At 44.9% G+C, this 19849-nt stretch overlaps 1 protein-coding gene across 1 annotated transcript in view; it reads right to left on the bottom strand.

Annotated features, from left to right (window-relative positions):
* Positions 1-12468: 12468 nt before the first annotated feature.
* The window catches only part of KL (klotho), a 34993-nt gene continuing 27612 nt past the window's right edge, over positions 12469-19849 (bottom strand). Inside the window, exons 4-5 of the mRNA XM_049853079.1 lie at positions 13426-14527; positions 12469-12806 (exon numbers count right to left, since the gene is read on the bottom strand). Of these exons, the coding sequence (XP_049709036.1) occupies positions 12469-12806; positions 13426-14527 (1440 nt within the window). The remainder of the gene's footprint in view (positions 12807-13425; positions 14528-19849) is intronic.

Below are 19849 nucleotides of genomic sequence, written 5' to 3'. Positions count from 1 at the left end.
AGGTGAGGAAGAGTCAACACTTATTAGACTGACAGTCCCAGGGACAGGAGGCACAGCGCACCATGGGAAGCGCCCAGGACAAGGTAACAGCAAGCTGGAATTGCCAGAGATACTTACATGTGGTAAACAGGGCCAGGTTCTCTAGGTTTCCCGGGCTTCTGGGGATTACGCATTTTGAATAATTCTGTAGGCTCAGGGGTGTAAGTCTGCCCTATCCCCTGGTCACTGGGACAGTGCACAGAGGGCCAGGAGTGGGACAACCTGACAAGGAAAGAGGTTGGAGAGTGGATTTAATCAGCTGCTCAAAAAGGAGAACCGACCTGCCTCCAGCCAGAGCCTTTGAACTGGGTCAAGGCAGCATTTTTTTTTTTTTTTAATTGTGGTTTAAGTCAAAGTTTACAAACCAAGTTAGTCTCTCATATAAAAACTTACATACACCTTGCTATAGACTCCTAGTTGCTCTCCCTCTAATGCGACAGCACACTCCTTCCCTCCACTCTCTGTTTTTGTGTCCACTCCTCCCTCTCATCTCCTCTCCAGACAGGAGCTGCCCACATAGTCTCATGTGTCTACTTGATCCAAAGAGCTCACTCTTCACCAGTATCATTTTCTATCCCATAGTCCAGTCTCCAGAGAGCATTTTAAGAAAATGGTGTCCCAACAGCCAACCTGCCCTAAGTCCCCTGGGAAGGACTATCCAGGGGCTACACCTGATTTATAGAAAACTTTGTTCTATAGGTAACTTTATAAAAATTGCTCTGCAAAAATATTCTATCATGGGATGGAATTGACAACAGCAACTTGAAAGGTTTGATAGGAAGCTTAAAGGGCAGTGAGTTTATGCTAATGGGGGAGGAACAATTCAGAAAAGGAGGGTGACGGTGGTTGAAGAATGTCGTCAATGTCACTGAGTTGTACATGGAGAAATTGTGGAGTTGGCGTATGTTCTGCTGTGTATATTTTTAACAGCAACAATGAAATAAATTATTTTAAAAAGCTATATTAAAACAGCCATATTTTGCTTACTGTTACTGAAAAAATGGATTATTACACTGCGTGCTAATTACAGGAAACCATTATCTGGCTCAGCTGATGAGTAGGGCATTTCGGATATCCACAAATTGTCTAGAGTAGGACAGGCTGCTTAATAACCCTATTAACTTGCTTGGAGTGTTTGCTAATTATCTGCTGAATGAGCTAATCATCAAAGAAAGGGTAATGTTCCCTGTGATATTAGTGTGATTTTGTTTTGTATTTTAATTCTTTGAAAATCGATAAGCCACAATGATACGTAGGACGAATCTCTGTTAACTAGAAACAGACATCTTCACGTGATGGCCTTTTAAATGATGGAGAAAGCATTTGAAGTTTTTGCACAGCCCTAAGGTAATCACTGGAAGGAGCCCTGGTGGCACAGTGGCTAAAGCGCTCAGCTGCTAACATAAAGGTTGGTTGTGCGAACCCACCAGCCGCTCCTCGGGAGAAAGATGTGCCAGTCTGCCTCTGTAAAGACTAGCAAAGCCACTGCGTCAAGTCCATTCCGACTCACAGGGACCTCATAGGGTTTCCAAGGCTGTAATCTCTACGGGCTCTCCCCGATCCCGCAGGCTCCTGGCCAGCTTTCTGGCTTCCTTCATAACCTTCCCTCCTCTTCACTAAACCATTGCAGCCAGGTCCCCAACACGGCTGGACTCTTCCAGCTCTCATCCTGTTGACCTTCTGGCTGAGCAACCCCCACCACGTTTGTTCTGGTGGATTGTCAGATCCATGACAATGGGCACAGACAAATTAAGGACATTTTAGGATGGTACCTGTTTGGTTCCTTTTTCTTCTTGTTGTCTTATACTAATATTTTTCCCTGGCCCTTCCACCTGTCTCAACTGTATCCCATGCCTCCTCTCCAGGTTATCACATTGCATGCAATGAACTACAGTAGTCATCACTATTGTAAGGAGCCCTGGTGGCGCAGTAGTTAAGCGCTCAGCTGCTAACCGAAAGGTCGGCGGTTAGAACTCACCAGCCAATTCTTGGGAAAAAGACCTGACAATCTGCTCCCGTAAAGATTACAACCTAGGAAACCGTATGGAGCAGTTCTACTCTGTCACCCGGGGTCACTGTGCGTGGGGATTGACTCAATGGCACACAGCAACAACAATTTACTATTGCTGCCTCTTAACTGAAATATTATACCTCGAAGCCTTTGAAGTACTTATCAAAGACTCAGAATACCCATAATTTTTTTAACTACACTTTTTTTAAATTAATTTTTATTGTGCTTTAAGTGAAAGTTTACAGATCAAGTCAGTCTCTCATACAAAAATTTATATACGCCTTGTTTTATACTCCTAATTGCTCTCCCCCTAATGAGACAGCACACTCCTTCCCTCTACTTTCTCTCCTTGTGTCCATTTGGCCAGCTTCTGGCCCCTTCTGTCCTCTCATCTCGCCTCCAGACAGGAGATGCCAAGATAGTCTCATGTGTCTCCTTGATCCAAGAAGCTCATTCTTTACCAGTATCATTTTCTATCCAGTCCAATTCCTGTCTGAAGAGTTGGCTTTGGGAATGGTTCCTGTCTTGGGCTAACAGAAGGTCTGGGGACCATGACCTCCGGGGTCCTTCTAGGCTCAATCTGACCATTAAGTCTGGCCTTTTTATGAGAATTTGGGGTCTGCATCCCACTGCTCTCCTGCTCCCTCAGGGGTTCTCTGTTGTGTTTCCTGTAAGGGCAGTCATCGGTTGTGGTGGGGCACCATCTAGTTCTTCTGGTCTCGGGCTGATGTAGTCTCTGGTTTAAGTGATCCTTCCTGTCTCTTGGAAACCCTGGTGGAGTAGTGGTTAAGTGCTATGGCTGCTAACCAAGAGGTCGACAGTTTGAATCCGCCAGGTGCTCCTTGGAAACTCTATTGGGCAGTTGTACTCTGTCCTGTAGGGTCGCTATGAGTCGGAATCGACTTGACGGCAGTGGGTTTGGTTTTGTTTTTCTGTCTTTGGGGCTTATGATTACCTTGAGTCTTTGGTAGTCTTCATCCTTCCCTGCCCCAGGTGGGTTGAGACCAATTGATTCATCTTAGATGGCTGCTTGCTCCAAAGTGGGATGCAGAATGTTTTCATTACAGATTGTATTATGCTAACTGACCTAGATGTCCCCTGGAACCATGGTCCCCAAACCCCCGTTCTTGCTACGCTGGCTTTCAAAGCGTTCAGTTTTTTTCAGGAAACTTCTTTGCTTTTGGCTTAGTCCCGTTGTGTTGACCTCTCCTGAGGATACCCATAATTTAAAAGAAAAAAAAAAGTATAAAACATTCATGTCATAAATACAACCCCCAGGGCCTTGAAACACTCTAGAACTTGCTGTCTAACAAACCCCAAACCGAGCTCGGCTCACACAACCCCGTGTGACAGAGCAGAAGTGCCCCCATAAGGTTTCCAAGCCGCAATCCTTACAGGGGCGGATCACAAGGTCTTTTTCCCTCAGAGCGACTGCGGGGGTTTGAACACTTGCCTTTCAGTTTGCGCTGTTTCGCCACCGGGGCCCTCGCCAACTAATAACTTGGATCTTAATCAGCCAAAGCTTTGATTCACATGTGGCTGCAAATCAAAATTGGCTCAAATGCCTTGGGCGACATTTCTGCCTCAGGCCATGATCAGATAACAATTGCTACAATATTAAAGGGAACCCGAACGTTACGAGCTGATCAGCTCAGACCTAAAGAAGAAAAAAGGACAGCCAGTTCCAGCAGCTTATTAAGGGGCAATGTTCCCACTGCAGAGGATTTATACAGATAAGTCAAGTCATGGAAAATCAATGAGTTTTACCTAAAATAAGCATGTTGAAAAATTACGCTAAAATCAGAAACTCTACAAAGGTTTTTGAATCACATAATAAGTTAATGAGCTTTCAGTTGTTTACCAACTAAATAACAAATAAACGCATTTCTGCGTCCTTAGACTGTTTGAAAAGGTCAGATGGCGCAGCAAGCTGCTAGAGGAACCTTTTCTGTCAAATCGTCTTCAGGATTTTACCAATTCAACATTGGCTCCTAATCCAAGCCGATACCAAAAAAACCCACTGCCGTTGGTCAAACCGAATGAATGGAATCAATACCCATATGAAGTATTAGTATCAAGTAAATGTGAGTATACCAAAGGCTTTACTGAAGGTATTCTATGAGAACATATATTCGAAGTCATAAATAACTAATCATATTAACTGTGATAGTTCCAGGCCTTACGTCGTTGTTGTTAGCCCCGTGGTGTAGACCCCACGCGCAGTGGAATGAAATCCTGCCCAGTCCCAGCCCATCCCCATGAAGAACGTGGATCGGACCATTGAGGTCCATAGGGTTTTCATTGGCTGACTTTGGAAGCAGATCGCCAGGCTTTTCTTCCTAGTCTGTCTTAGTCTGGACGCTCTGCTGAAACCTGTCCGGCATCACACAAGGCCCCACCCCACAGAGGTGGTGGCTGTGCATGTGGTGTCTCGGCTGGGACTCAAACCCAGGTCTCCTGCGTGGAAGGGGAGGATTCTACCACTGGACCGCCGGTGCCTCCTGATCATACGTTACTGAGATGGAAATCGCTGATTCACAAGAAGTTACATGTGCATTACAAGTAACTGGGCTTAAAAAAAATATGTTTAGGGCAGGTGCTTTGGTTATTATACCTACTATATCCTACCATATTTAGGTCTGTGCTACGGTAGATATTACCACTCCCATTTCAAGATGAGGAAACTGAGGCTCAGCAAGGGTTGAGTTACCCCAGAGCACACACCTGTGGGGCCATTTGAACCTGGATCTGGCTGACTTTCTCTCCACGCCGTTCTGACTCAATTAACATGTTAAGTTGAACATAGTTCCCTTTTCAAACCTACTGGGTCAAAAACAGGGCGTGAGCGTTAACCCCCAAGTCTCTTCTGGTGTGCAGCATTCATGTTGTGAAAGTGAATTTCGCTGCATTTTAGGTGGCATAGTGGTTAAGTACTACAGCTGCAAACCAAAACGTCGGCAGTTTGACTCCACCAGGCGCTCCTTGGAAACCCCATGGGGCAGTTCTACTCTGTCCTATAGGGTCACTGTGAGTCGGAATCAACTCGACGGCAACGGGTTTGGTTTTTTGTTTTGTTTTTTTTACTGTCCTATTTTTTTTATCCTAGTCATGGAGCCTTGGTGTTGCAGTGGATAGGCGCTCAGCTGCTAACCAAGATGTTGGCAGTTCAAATCCAGCAGCCACTCCTTGGAAATCCTATGGGGCACTTCTACTCTGTTCTGTAGGGTCGCTATGAGTTGGAATCAACTTGACAGCAAAGGGTTTGGTTTTGGTTTGGTCACCTAGAAGAATGGTCACGGAAGGTTATATTTTGGCTTCCCCTGAATGTGTAGCACTGAGCTGTTTGGCACCTAACATCATTTATCAGTTTTTGGTTCTTGTCAGTCAACCCCCACTTATTACATTAGTCTCTAGATAAAGGTGATGTCCATGAACTAATTCTGTTCATTCCTTTATTCTGTCATTACTTCTTGTTGTTGTTGGGTGCCGTCGAGTTGATTGTGACCCATACCCACCCCACGTAATAGAGAAGAACTGCCCCATAGGTTTCCTAGGCTGTAAATTTTACAGGAGCAGATGACCAGGTCTTTCTCCACGGAGCCCCTGGGTGGGTTTGAAACGCCGAGCACTTAGCAGTGGCACTATCAGGGCTCCTTCATTCATTCTTACGTGTATTCGGCTAATCAACGGCATTTATTGAACAAGAGGACGTATAAGACACTGTGCTAGACGTCGGAGAAACCAAACAAACAAGATGTGGCTTCTACTTTCACCGCACGAGCCAGGCCCTCCTGTCAAGTATGGTTGATGTCAGTCAAGTGAACATTTTCCTTCCTGCAGAAATTTCAAGCAGCATTGTTCAATACTAAATATTTTTAAAATACTTTCTTTTACTCTTTGTTGTGGAGAATGTACACAGCAAAACGTCCACCAGTTCACCACCTTCTACCTGTGCAACTCAGTAACATTGATAACATTCAAGTTGTGCAACCATTCTCATCCCACTTTTCCAGCTTGTTCGCCCCATTAACATAAACTCCTTACACATTGTGTTCCAGTCGATTCCAACTCATAGTGACCTATAGGGTTTCCAAGGAGCCGCTGGTGGATTTGAACTGTGGACCTTTTGAGCTTTTAACCACTGCTCCGCCCGGGCTCCTAGCATAAACTCTGTGCCCCTTGAGGCTTCCTACCTAACCTTTTGAGTTGTTGTTGTCAAATGATCCCATAAAGATAATTCTTTAAAAGAGCTCAATGGTCATGCAGACATACTTTACTAATTAATCTATATTATTATTTGGTTTAAGGAGCTCTGGTGGCACAGTGGTTAGGTGTTCAGCTGCTAACCAAAAGGTTGACGGTTTGAACCCACCAACTGCTCCAGGGGAGAAAGATGTGGCCATCTGCTTCCATTAAGATTACAGCTTTGGAACCCCTCTGGGGCAGTTCTACTCTGTCCTAAAGGGTCACTGTGAGTTGACATTGACTTGATGGCAATGGGTTATCGGGTTATGATTTGGTTTAAAGATGACGTTGGGATATTTTTGGCTTAAGTTTAAAGGTTATCTCAGGGCAAGAGTTTGGGAGTTCATCCAGCTTCAACAGCTCCAGAAATTCTGGATTCCATGAGAGTGAAATATTTCCACATTGTTTCCTCTTTTCATCAGGATTTCCCTAAAGAATCTTTGATCCAAGCGTCCAGCGATGGTAGCGGAGCACCATCCAGTTCTTCTGTCCCCGCGGTAAAGGAGGCAGTCGTCCCTGGAGGCAGTCAGCCACACACTCCATTCCCCGCTCCTGTTCCTGACCCTTCTTCTTCCTCTGTTGCTCCAGGTGAACAGAGACCCGTAATTGTAACTTGGGTGGCTGCCAACAAGCTTTCAAGACCCCAGGCACTACACAATATTAAATATCAAATGGAGATGCTACATGGCAATCAAATCACCCTATTAATTTAAAAAGGGGAAATCTGAGTTAGAGAAAAGACTGAGTTTGTAGGCTACATGAAAAGAAAAGCAGTTTAATTCCACCTGAACTGCTACAATGTTTAGAACTAGGTTTCCAGGATTCTTCCTTCCGCATAGGTGCTTTAAAAAATACTTGTTTTAATGAGTAGTTCAGCTTAACTGTAAATTTCCATGTCAATTATATGGATGAATTTTAGAGCCTTTATAAAACCAGAAGAAGCCCTAGTGGCCCGGTGGTTAAGTGTTCAGCTACCGTCCGAAACAGCGGTGGTTTGAGCCCAGCGGCCGCTTCTCAGGAGAAAGACGTGGCGTCTGATTCCGGAAAGATTACAGCCTGGGAACCCTAGGGGCAGTTCTGCTAGGACCTACAGGGTTCCTGGGAGTGGAAATTGACTCCGTGGCAGTGGGTTTGGCTTTTTGGTGTATAAAACCAGCGAAAACCAGTCGCAGTCAGTCCCAACTTACGGCGCCCCCACGTGCATCGCAGTGGAATGACGCTCTGCAGGGTTTTCAGGGGCCGATTTTCCGGAAGCAGATCACCGGGACTTTCCTCCGAGGCACCTCTGGGTGGGCTCGAGCCATCAACCTTTCAGTCAGCAACCCAGTGCATTGACAGTTTTCATCACCCAGGGCTGGCCTTACTGCAGGCCTTGTCCCCTGCTGCCATCCAACCCATCCTTAGAGCTTCATCTATGACTCTTTATTTTTCCAATGTGATTGTGTTAAAACTATCTGGCTTGCATTCTACCTCTGCTGGATAGCAGTGTTATAAATAATATAAAGGTTATGTCGAGTCGGTTCTGATTCATAGTGACCCCATGTGACCACAGGGCTTCCTAGGCTGTAATTTTTACGGGAGCAGGTGGCCAGGTCCTTCTCCCACGGAGCCGCTATACGGGTTCAAACCACCAGCCTTTCAGTTAGCAGCCAAGTGCTTAACCATGGCACCACCAGGGCTTCTTCAGGGCATTAGTGGATTCTAACTATTATCTATGGAAGACAAAAATAAAATGAAAAATGTCCTTAATGAACATGAAAAATCATCCTTCCAAATCAAGGCAAAATGAACTGGGGATAAATACAAGGGGCCCACCTTGGTTTGCAAGAATGAACCATGAATATAGGGCAAATGCAGACAAGGCAGAAAACAGCCAAGAGGCCTCAGGGAACCAACAGCTTACTGTTACTTATATCCCTACAGAGCTGGCCACCACTACCCATCTGCCAGTCTGTTGTACTGTGGGGCCTTGCCTGTTGCTGTGATCCTGGAAGCTTTGTCACCGGTATTTCAAATACCAGCAGGGTCACCCATGATAGACGGGTTTCAGCAGAGCTTCCAGACTAAGACAGGCTGGGAAGAAGAGCCTGGCTGTCTGCTTCCAGAAATCAGCCAATAAAAACCCTATGGGTCACAACAGACTGTTGTCTGATATAGTGCTGGAAGACGAGCCCTCTAGGTTGGAAGACACTCAAAATACACAGCGGCCTCAACAGTGGACTCATACCAACGATCGTGAAGATGGCACAGGACCAGGCTATGTTTCCTTTTGTTGTACGTGGGGTCACCATGAGTCAGAGTTCCCGCAACTAACACCATCCCCTGAGTTGGCCCCACAAAGTAACAGCAGGTGGAGTTCCGAGGTCAGTCAGTGTCCAGTTTTGATCTCTGTATTTCGGAATATATACAAAGTGGTTCAAAACCCAGAATCCACAAGAGTAAGGCCTCAAAGATGAGCACAGGAGCAGAAAGAAAGTAGTGCTCTGAGAAGCTGTTTAAGAGAAGAGTGTGCTTTGCCCACTGGACCAGAAAGGCCCTCATCCCCAATCTCCCCTACTACCTGCCCCCCCAGCCCATGGCTGACCCCCCAGCCAGTGGCTGACCCCAAAAAATGCTGTCTCCTTTTCTCCCAGCAGAGAGCTGCTGCCTCTGCAGGTGGTTGGGAACTGGAAGTTAGCGTGCAGCTTTCGTTATAATTCCACTGAAGGCTTTTTAGATGCCATTTCTCTCTGGGACTCGACTTCTCTGTTTTGTCCCTTTCAGTTCATCCGCCATTTTGTTCTCTATGTGTCTGAAATGGTCTCTCAAGCTCAACCGTAAGTACCAGCCTGGAGGACCCTCTCCTTCTCTACCATCTTCCAGCCTCTTGCAGTCAGCCCTATCTCCTCACCACTACCATCATAATATGGAGCCATACTGGCAGAACGGCTAAGTACTTGGCTGCTAACTGAAAGGTTGGCGGTTCAAACCCACCCAGCAGCTCTGCAGGAGATATACCTGGTGATCTGCCTTAAAGATGAGTCTAGGAAACCCTGTGGGACAGTTCCACTCTGTCACTTGGGGTCGATATGAGTAGGAATCCCCTGGACAGCACCTAACAAACAAGGATCGAATTCTCTGTGGCTCAATAGGCTTATTTCGTATGGTTATGAAAGAAGGCAAAGTTGCAGGCAGATATATTACAACACTCTATCCAGAAATAGATTATTTCTCTCTACACTCAAGGATCACTAGGAGCGGGAATTGATTCTATGGCAGTGGGTTTTGTTTCTTTTTTTACACTCAAGCAAAGGAGCCCTGGTGGCACAGTGGTGAAAGTACTAGGCTGCTAACCCAAAGGTCAGCGGTTTGAACCCACCGGCGGCTCCTCGGGAGACAGATGTGCTTCCACGGGCAGCGCTAGTCTGTCCTACAGGGTCGCTGTGAGTTGGAATTGACTTGACTGCAACAGGTTTGGTTTTTGGCTTACACTCAAGGAAATCAAGGTAAATACTGAATATTGTAGCAAGAAAACACATTTTTAAACAATATTCATTATTTAGTGGTAATTGACAATAAAAAACTTATACAATGGAGAGGAATAATTAAATAAGTTGTGACAAATTCATACAGTGGAACACTATACAACTATTAAAATCATGCTTTTTGAAGATGACTAACAAAGGAAATACAGTAAAAATTAATAAAGCAAGATACAGAACTATGTACAATATGAACTGACTCTCAGGTCATAGAAGAAAATGTTAGAAAACACAGAAAGAAAATACATAGAAAATGTTAATAATGGCTACCTCTGGGTTGTGAGATTATAGATCATTTTTATTTTTCTTTACATATAATTTCTATTTTAAATTTGTTTAAAATGAACATATATTACTCTTATAATCAGAAAAATATATACATAAACGATTGTTTTTCTAATCTCCTGTTTTAATAAGAAGCCTGATTTTTAAGAGAATGCCACAAAAAGCTTATTATTCGTGGGGGGAAAAAATCATACCACCTCTACAGATGGCTTGGGCTACAGTGCCATATTTTATTTTACACTCTCACCCTGTGTCAGCGAGGCTTGTTATCACACAGCTTGCCTGACGCAATATTAGCTATAAAATAGATCTTCGGATCGTCTCAACTGCAGTGGAAATAGAGAGACTTCCCTGTCTCCAGATCAGCGAGGCTTATCAAGGGACAGTCAAGGACCGAACCTAGTTAGCCCTTTCAGGAAATCAGTAGCGTGCCTCAGTGTACCCGTTCAAAACGAAACTAGCTCCAAGCCAGTTCCACAGTAGCAGCAGTGAGAAGACGAAACGGGCCTTGGAGACCCCAGAACAAATTGCCCAGTCTCATCAGACCAGACTGCTTTGAACCAATTAAGAATATTACAAACTACAAATTCAAAGAAATTGGCACATTCTAAAGACTAGAAAATCGATGAGCTATCGTTTTGTTCTTAGTCTCTTAAGGAAGGTCACCTCATTCCAAGGTGTGCTCCTAAATAAAAGGTTTTTTTTAAGCCAGGAGGTCACAATGTTTATCATAATGAGCACCCTCTCCCCCGCAAGAACCACTGCAACACAGCGCACGTCACAATCCCTTTATGCCTCCTGAGGAGCCCAGCATCTATGATTCACGTTTATTTTTCAGCAGACATTTATCGGAAGTCTCCTATGTGCAGGACCTCAATGAGATGCCAATAAAACAAAGCCCTAAAGACCCAAACAAGGTCTCTGGGTGGCTCAAATGGTTTGTGCTCAGCTCCTAGCTGAACGGTTGTGGTCTGAACCAGCCAGCGGCACCACGGAGGAAAGGCCTGGCAATCTACTTCCACAGAACTTGCTGTTGCCGCAGTTATTGTTAGGCACCGTCAAGTTGATTTCTACCTACGGTGAGCCCATGTGACAGAGGAGAACTGCCCCACAGGGTTTTTTAGGCTGTCACCTTTACCGAAGCAGACTGCCAGGTCTTTGCCCCACAGAGCTTCTGGGTGGGTTCAAACCACCGACCTTTACAGTTAGTAGCTGAGTGCTTAACCACGGCACCACCAGGGATTATGGCAGAGAGAACCCTATGAAGCTAGATTCTGCTCTCTCACACGTAGCTCACCATGACTTAGAGTCCACTAGATGGCAACGGATTTGGTTTGGGGTTTTAAGGGGCCCAAGGCTTAGAGGGAAACCCTGGTACCGCAGTGGTTAAGAGCTCGGCTGCTAAACAAAAGGTTGGAAGTTCAACTCCACCAGGCACTCCTTGGAAACCCTATGGGGCAGTTCTGTTCTGTCCTACAGGGAATTGACTCGATGACAATGGGTTTTTGTTTGTTTGTTTTTCAGGCTTAGAGAGTGCCTCAAAAGTCACAGGAAATGTGAGGCTCTGTAATTTTCTCTGCTAAGTATACCATTAACCAGTTACAAATGTTAATATTAGCAACATTTGACAGATACTACTTTTCAATGAAACCTTCCAACCTAGGGTCCTTTGTCATCTCTCCAATATCTGCCGTCTTCCTTCTCCTTGGAAACCTGGTTCCAGAGAAATTTAGGCATGAGGGATTACCATGGCAATTGAGAGATTTGGGGCTTAACTTTTTATTTTAACACTTGCAATTTTTCCTGAAAGGAAAACATTAAATTTAGAAGAGGGCACAGATAAAAATATTCTTAAGCTTTTCGTTCAATTTCCGTACAAGTTCTGCATTGGTGTGGTTTCTATTCCCATGCCTCTAGTAAAAATGATGTTACAGAAATGATGGTCCCCGTAAGTTTTTAATCACCCTAAAAGAGAACTAACCCAGTCATCATTAACATGATTCAGTACTTTATAATCACCTATGCCCTGATGGTGCAACATTTAAGCACTCCGCTGCTAACTGAAAGTTTGGTGGTCTGAAGCCACCCAGCAGCTCTGAGGAAGAAAGGCTTTGGCAATCTGCTTCCTTAAAGTTTACAGCTTAGAAAACCCTATGGGGCAGCTGTACTCTGTCAGGTGGGGTTGCTGTGAGTCGGAATCAACTTGATGGCACCCAACAACGACAGCACCAGGCCCATTTCAAAACCTCTGCCCCAGGCCACGCAGAAGGTTTTCTAAAGCTCAGACACAGGAAATCTACAGTTTCACCACACGGTGAAGTGTGACTGCATAATTATTTCAAAATCAATGAATAGAAATGTCCAGAACTATTTGTAACTTCTTCGACCTTTCTTAGAGTAGTAAAAAATAAGGGAAAGGGAAATAATAAAAGCAAAGAATAGGCAAGCTAGGAAAGCCAGTAAAGTCTTTCTGGAATGAAAGAAGCTGCACTCTGTGCACACGGTAAATTCTTCCGGACAGAACCTTCCCAGACTTCCAGGGCCCAGGAAGCCATTGTTGTCAATAATTTTTCTGTAGTGTTTCATGGACGGTTTGGGTTCAAACTGATTCGCGGCATAACGAAAGAGGCCAAACTTGGGAGCGGTGCGGTCACTCAGTGAATAAGCAAAGTATCCACAAAGATTGATACCATCCAATATGTAAGCTAAACAAACAAACAAAAGACAGGAGAACAGTTATTAAAACATTTTGCACACAGCACATCACTTTTACATAGCTTTGTTACCTCAGGGAAATTTTCAGTACCTTTGAATAAAATTGCAGACTAAATTAAATTTGAAAAGGGCTCCGTTATGCAAAGACAAGGAGCCCTGATGGTGTAACAGTTAAGCGTTCGCCTGCTAACACAAAGGTCAGCGGTTGGAACCCACCCAGTGGCTGGAGAAAGACTTGTAGACCTGCTCCTGTAAAGATTACAGCCTAGAAAACCCTACGGAGTGGTTCTACTCTGTCCCATGGGGTTGATGTGAGCAGGAATTGACTCGACAACACCCAACAACAGCAGGTGGTGCAGGTGGTTGGTTAATGAGCACAGCTGCTAACCAAAAGCTTGGTGGCTTGAGTCCACCCACAGGCGCCTTGGAAGAAAGGCCTGGGGATCTATTTCCAAAAAATCAGCCACTGAGACCCCTATGGAGTACAGTTCTACTCTGACACACAAGGGGTCCTCATGGGTCAGAATCAACTCTACAGCCACTGGTTATCTGGTATCATGCCCTCTGGCGACATGACGTTCAAAGACCCCTGTCTCAGGGGCTCCTTACCTTTCAGAGCTTCGTTTACGTAGTTTTGTATGTAATGCACCCTCAGCTTGTCCTCTGTCTCCTGCGGATCGCCATCGACTCCATTGGCTATCACGTACATGGGGAGGTCTCCGTACTTCGATTTCAGCCAGTTCAGCACTCTGCGTAAGCCCCAGGGCACCACGGCCACCTGACTGGGAGAGTTAAGCCAGGTGATGTCCGTCATCTCTTGAACTTCCAGGTAATCATTGTACTTCCCTGGGTCCTCCTTCTCCCAGTCGACAAGGATGGTAGTGTAATGGCTTAATGCCAGAAAGTCAAAGGAGCCCTGGATCAACTTCTTGTCATCTTCCGTGAAATAGGGGAGAAGAAAATTGTTTCTCTGGCTCAGCCAATCCCTCATGACATGTGGGTAATCTCCAGAGCCGAAAATGGGCTCGGCGAGCCAGCCAATGTCGAACTCCAGAACCCTGTCGGCCACTTCTTTGTCCTTCTGGGAGGAAGGGCAGGCCGGCTCTATCCAGTCCGCCTGCAGAGCTATGGATACCTGGCCTTTCTGAGCACGCCTGAAGTTCTCGTCATACACACGCCACGCCAGCGCGTGGGCTCTCAGGAGGTTGTGTCCGGCGCTGTAGGTCATGTTCCTTGTAGGTGGCTGGTTCATGGTGATCCAGAGCTTGACAGAGTGGCCGAGCTCCTTAAAGCACAGTCTGGCATACTCCACAAATGCCAGGGCCGTGTGGGGGTTCTCCCAGGCACCGCGCTGGGCCAGGGGGCCTGGCAGTCCTTGGTGTGGGGCTACTGGCTGCCACAGCGCCACCACTGGGGTGACGTTGGCACGGACCAGCTCACCGACCAGGCAGCGGTAGTAACGCAGGACCGTGCCGTTGATCTGGGACTGGTTCCCCAAGGGGAGGACCAGGGCCCAATCCAGGGAGAAGTGGAAATGGGTGACGTGCGTCTCCTGGAGCAAGGCGATCTGGGGCCGGATAGCGGCAAAGTCAACACAGTAGGATTTCCTCTTCTTGGTCACCACCCCGTCCACTTTAATGAGCCTCTTGCTGTGGTGGACATCCCACAGGTAAACATTCGGGTCCGTAAACTGAGACAGGGTGGTGTCTACCTGAGAAGAGCAAAGTCGGCATTAGATTCACCTGGACAGTCTGGGAAATCTCTTCAGGGAGAAAATCCCAGTGTGGTGCACACAGTTAAGCACTCAGTTACCAGCTGAAACGTTGGCAGTTCGAACCCACCCAGAGGCACCTCAGAAGAAAGGCCTAGGCCTTCGAAAGTTCATGGCCTTGAGAACCCTACGGAGCACAGTTCTAGTCCATACACGTGGGGTCGCCATGAGTTGGAAGCGGCTCACGCGGCTAACAACAGTTATTAGGTATGTCCCTGGGTGGTGCAAAGAGTCTGTGCACTCAGCTGCTAACAGGAAGTTTGGAGGCTCAAGTCCACCCAGAGGCGTCTTGGAAGACAGGCCTTGAAAACCCTGTGGAGTGGTTCTACTCTGCATACGTGGGGTCGCCGTAAGTCGGAATTGACTCGACGCCAACTAACAAAACAAGCAACAGGATGAGCAGAAATTGGCGCCCTTCTAGCTGAAAACTTAAATGCTTCTCATAAATTGTAAGTTCCTGAGGAAGGAGACACTCCCCGTTCTTCTAGACACACTTGGATTACCCATAGTTCTTGCTAACGTTTGAACTGTTACTGTAACGTTAAAGAAAAAAAAAAACAAATTTGTTTGGTGACTTCAGATGACAAACACTAACAATTCCCGCACACCCGTCTGCATCAAGTAAGCAGAATATTTTTGGATGATTTTCGGTTAAGAGATCAACAATGATATGAAACTTTCAAACTAAAAAAAAAAACCTAGGCAAAAAACAAAAGCTTAGGACAGGACTAAGTTAGTCAAAAAATGAAGTTATATTTAAAATTAAGTTGTGCTTATTAAAATCTCCTTCTAAATTGAGATTTGCTGTAGGAAAAAAATAGAGTTGTTGTAGAGTTGACTCCAAAGCAGGGCAACCTCCTGTGTGCCAGAGTAGAGCTGTGCCCCGGAGGGTTCTCAGTGGGTGATTTTTGGAAGTAGATGGCCAGGACTGTCCTCCAAGGCACCTCTGGATGAACTCACGTCTCTAACTTTTTACTCAGCAGTCGAATGCGTTAACCATTTGCCCCACCCAGGAACTCCATGCTGTAGGTAGAGGATGTGTTAAATAAGCCTAACTGTTGCCCTTTACTGACATTAGGGCCCACGGCAGAATTTAACAAATTAAACCTGATTGATCTTAGAAAGCCTGATTGAGAATGCAGAAACAAGAAACATTATTGCCACCCACCCACAGTGAGATTTGCTAACGTAGACCGTTTAATTTTCCAAATCCTTTTTCTGCAGCAAGGATAAAGCAGAAAAATCGTAAAATCAAAATTGCATGATCTTCCTTCCCTGTGAAAGCAGTAGAGGAAATGCCAACTGCAAGTCTGCCCCCAAGACCACACTGCTTCCTCCAGTTTCCGGCTCCAGCTAACAACCCCTCGAGAGCCAGATCCTTCCTCTGACCTGTGTGAAGGAGGTCCCTCGGTGGTGCAGACAGTTTCTGCTGAACCACTAACCTAAACCTTTGAACCCAGCTGGCAGTGCCACGGAAGAAAGGCATGGTGATCCGCTGCAGAGATTACAGCCAAGAAAACCCTATGGGCAGTTGTTCTCCGTAACACATGGTGTCGCCATGAGTCGGAATCAGCTCGAGCTGGTTTGGCTTTGGTTATAAAATCGGGGCCCACACAAATCCACGTTTGAATCTGTATCATTGCATTTTATGGGGCTGTTGCAAATTAGCTGCTGTTTCTCTGGAGGGCTCAGGGCTGTGTTCACAAAGGAAAGTAATAAAAAGCCAGCATGTCAAAGGGAAATCGCTTTTCCTGGAGAATCGTCCGTCCTTGTGGATCACCCATGCATGCGTTTCCCCTCACACTCTGGGAATCCTGTCAGAAGTCTTTTTCCACCACCACACACCCACAAATCATGTCCCCTCAGCCTCACAGCAGAAAACGTTTACGTGCTCTTCTGAGGAAAAAACGTTCATTGCCTGACGGAATTTTTTTATATTACGTTTACCACATTCTGGGTTGATTTAATCCAAAACTTTACCACCATAACTGCTCCAAAACAAGAGCTTTTATTCAGTTCATCTGAAAACAGATACGTGAAAGTAAATATAATTTCTACAAAAAAAAGAAAAAATGACATTTAGAAATGAATCTTTAGGCAACACTCCATCAAACCTCCCTTAATTTGTTGACTGGTTTTTTACCAAAAAAAAGAGAAATACAATTTCCCTTCAGAAAGAACAGGTATAAAGTTAATTGCTCATCTTTACTACCCTATGGACGAAACATCTTCCCAAAGCCGTCCAGAGTTCCAGGAGTTCTGTGTCCTTGGCATGCAGCAGGTTCCGTACCTAGTGGTGGTGTTAGGCACTGTCAAGTAGATTAAGACTTACAATGACCCCACGTGACAGAGTAGAACGGGCCCATAGGGTTTCCTAGGCTGTAATCTTTACAGGAGCAGATCGCAAGGTCTTTCCTCCCACGGGGCCGCTGGGTGGGTTCGAACTGTCAACCTTTGGGTTAGCAGCCAAGGGCCTAACCATTGTGCCCCCAGGGCTCGTTAGTAGTTACTGGAAAACAAAACTGTTAGCTGGGAAGTTGAGTCTAAGTTAAGTGACAATCTATGTGAATAAGTCCGAAGTCAGTCTTCAGACAGCTTGCGTGCTTCCCGGCATATTATTTTTAAAGCTTTTCAGATGAAACATTGACTTATTAATATTGTTTTTAGGTGCCGTCGAGTCAATTCCGACTCATAGTGACCCCATGTGACAGAGTAGAGCTGCCCCATAGAGTTTTCTAGGCTGTTATCTTTTTAGTTTTTTTGCATTGTTTTATTTTTTAGCTGTACTTTAGATGAAGATTTACAGAACAAACTAATTTCTCATTAAACACTACACGTGTTGTTTTATGACATTAATTACCAACCCCACGACATGTCAACACTCCCCCTTCTCGACCTTGGGTTCCCTATTACCAGCTTTCCTGTCCCCACCAGCCTCCTAGCCCTTGCCCCTGGGCTGGTGTTCACCTTTAGTCTTGGTTTGCTTTATGGGACTGTCTAATCTTTGGCCGAAGGGTGAACCTTGGGAATGACCTCCTTACTGAGCTCAAAGGGCGTCCGGTGGTCATACTCTCCCAGTTTCTCCAGTCTCCGTCAGGCCAGTAAGTCTGGTCTTTTTTTTTTGAGTCAGAATTTTGTTCTACATTTTTCTCCAGCTCTGTCTGGGACCCTCTATTGTGATCCTTGTCAGAGCAGTCAGTGGTGGTAGGCGGGCACCACCCATTTGTACTGGACTCAGTCTTATGGAGGCTTTGGTAGATGTGGTCCATTAGTCCTTTGGACCAATCTTTCTTTGTGTCATTGGTTTTCGTCATTCTGATTTGCTCCAGACAGAGTAAGACCAGTGGAGTGTCTAGATGGCCGCTCACGAGCTTTTAAGACCCCAGACGCTACTCACCAAAGTAAAATGTAGACCTTTTTCTTTATAAACTATGTTATGCCAGTTCAGCTAGATGTTACCCGAAACCATAGTCCCCACAGCCCTCAGCCCAGCAATTCAGTCCCTCAGGGAGTTTGGATATGTCTATGGACCTTCCATGACCCTACCTTCTGCAAGTTTTGCTGGCTTCCCCAGTATTGTGTCCTGTCTTACCCTTCACCAAAGTTACCACTTACCTATCGTCTATTTAGTGCTTTCCCATTGCCACCCCTCCTCTCCCTCATAACCATCAAAGATTGTTTCTTTTTGTGTGTAAACCTTCTCATGAGTTTTTACAGTAATGGTCTCATACAATGTTTGTCCTTTTGTGATTGACTTGTTTCCCTCAGCATGTCCTTCAGAGTCATCCATGTTATGAGATGCTTCACAGATTCACCGTTGCTCTTTATCGTTGTATAATACTCCATTGTGTGCATGTACCATAGTTTGTTTATCCATTCATCTGCTGATGGGCATCTAGGTGGTTTCCGTCTTTTTGCTATTGTGAACATCGCTCAGTGAACATGAATGTGCATATGTCTATTCGTGTGATGATTATTTTTCTAGGATATATTCCTGGGAGTGGGATTGCTGGATCATATGGTAGTTCTATGTCCAGCTTTCTAAGGAAGCACCATATTGTTTTCCAGAATGGCTGTATCATTTTGCATTCCCACCAGCAGCGCATAAGAGTTCAGATCTCCCCACAGCCTCTCCAGCATTTGTTATTTCCTGCGTTTTTGATTCGTGCCAGTAATGCCAGGGTGAGACAATGTCTCATTGTAGTTTTGATTTGCGTTTTTCTAATGGCTAGTGATTGCGAGCATTTCCTCATGTGCCTGTTGGCCCCTTGAATGTCTTCTTTGGTGAAGTGTCTGTTCATTTCCTTTGCCTATTTTTTAATTGGATTATTTGTTTTTTCTTGCAGAGGTGCTGGATTTTCCTGTAGGTTTTAGAGATTAGACCAGTGTCTGATCTGTCTGTAATAGCCAAAATTTTTTCCCAGTCTGTAGTTTCTCTTTTTACTCTTTTGGTGAGGTCTTTTGATGAGCATTAAGTGTTTAATTTTTAGAATAACCCAGTTATCTAGCTTATCTTCTGAAGTTTGTGTGTTGTTGGTTATGGTTTGTATCCTGTTAATGCCATTTATTAGGGCCTCTAGCGTTGATACTATTTTTTCTTCTATGAACTTTATAGTTTTTGGCTTTATATTTAGGTCTTTGATTCATTTCAAATTAGTTTTTGTGTATGGTGCAAGGCATGGGTTCTGTTTCATTTTTTTTTGTAGATGGATATCCAGTTTTGCCAGCACCATTTGTTAAAAAGACTGTCTTTTCCCCACTTGATGGGCTTTGGCCCTGTCAAAGATGAGGTGACAGTAGGTGGAAGGATTTACATCTGGGTTCTCAATTCTGTTTCATTGGTCAATGTATCTGTTGTTGTACCATTACCACACTGTTTTGATGACCATAGCTGTATAGTGAGTTCTGAGGTCAGGTAGTGTGAGTCCTCCTACTTTATTCTTCTTCTTCAACAGTGCTTTATTTATCCATGGCTTCTTCCCTTTCCATATAAAGTTAATGATTAGATTTCCATCTCTTTAAAGAATGTTGTTGGTATTTGAATTGGTATTGCATTGTATTTGTAAATTGCTTTGGGTAGAATTGTCATTTTCACAATGTTGAGTCTACCTATCCATGAGCATGGTATGTTTTTCCATTTATGGAGATCTCTTTTCATTTCTTGCAGTAGTGTTTTGTAGTTTTTTTTGTATAGGTCTTTTACATCCCTGGTTAGATTTATTCCTAAGTATTTTACTTTTTTAGGGGCTACTAAAATGGTAT

Source organism: Elephas maximus, chromosome 14 (genome assembly GCF_024166365.1).
Source record: "Elephas maximus indicus isolate mEleMax1 chromosome 14, mEleMax1 primary haplotype, whole genome shotgun sequence".
NCBI lineage: Eukaryota > Metazoa > Chordata > Mammalia > Proboscidea > Elephantidae > Elephas > Elephas maximus.
Note: the sequence above shows the minus strand (reverse complement) of the source record. Positions and strands in the feature narration are given on the sequence as shown.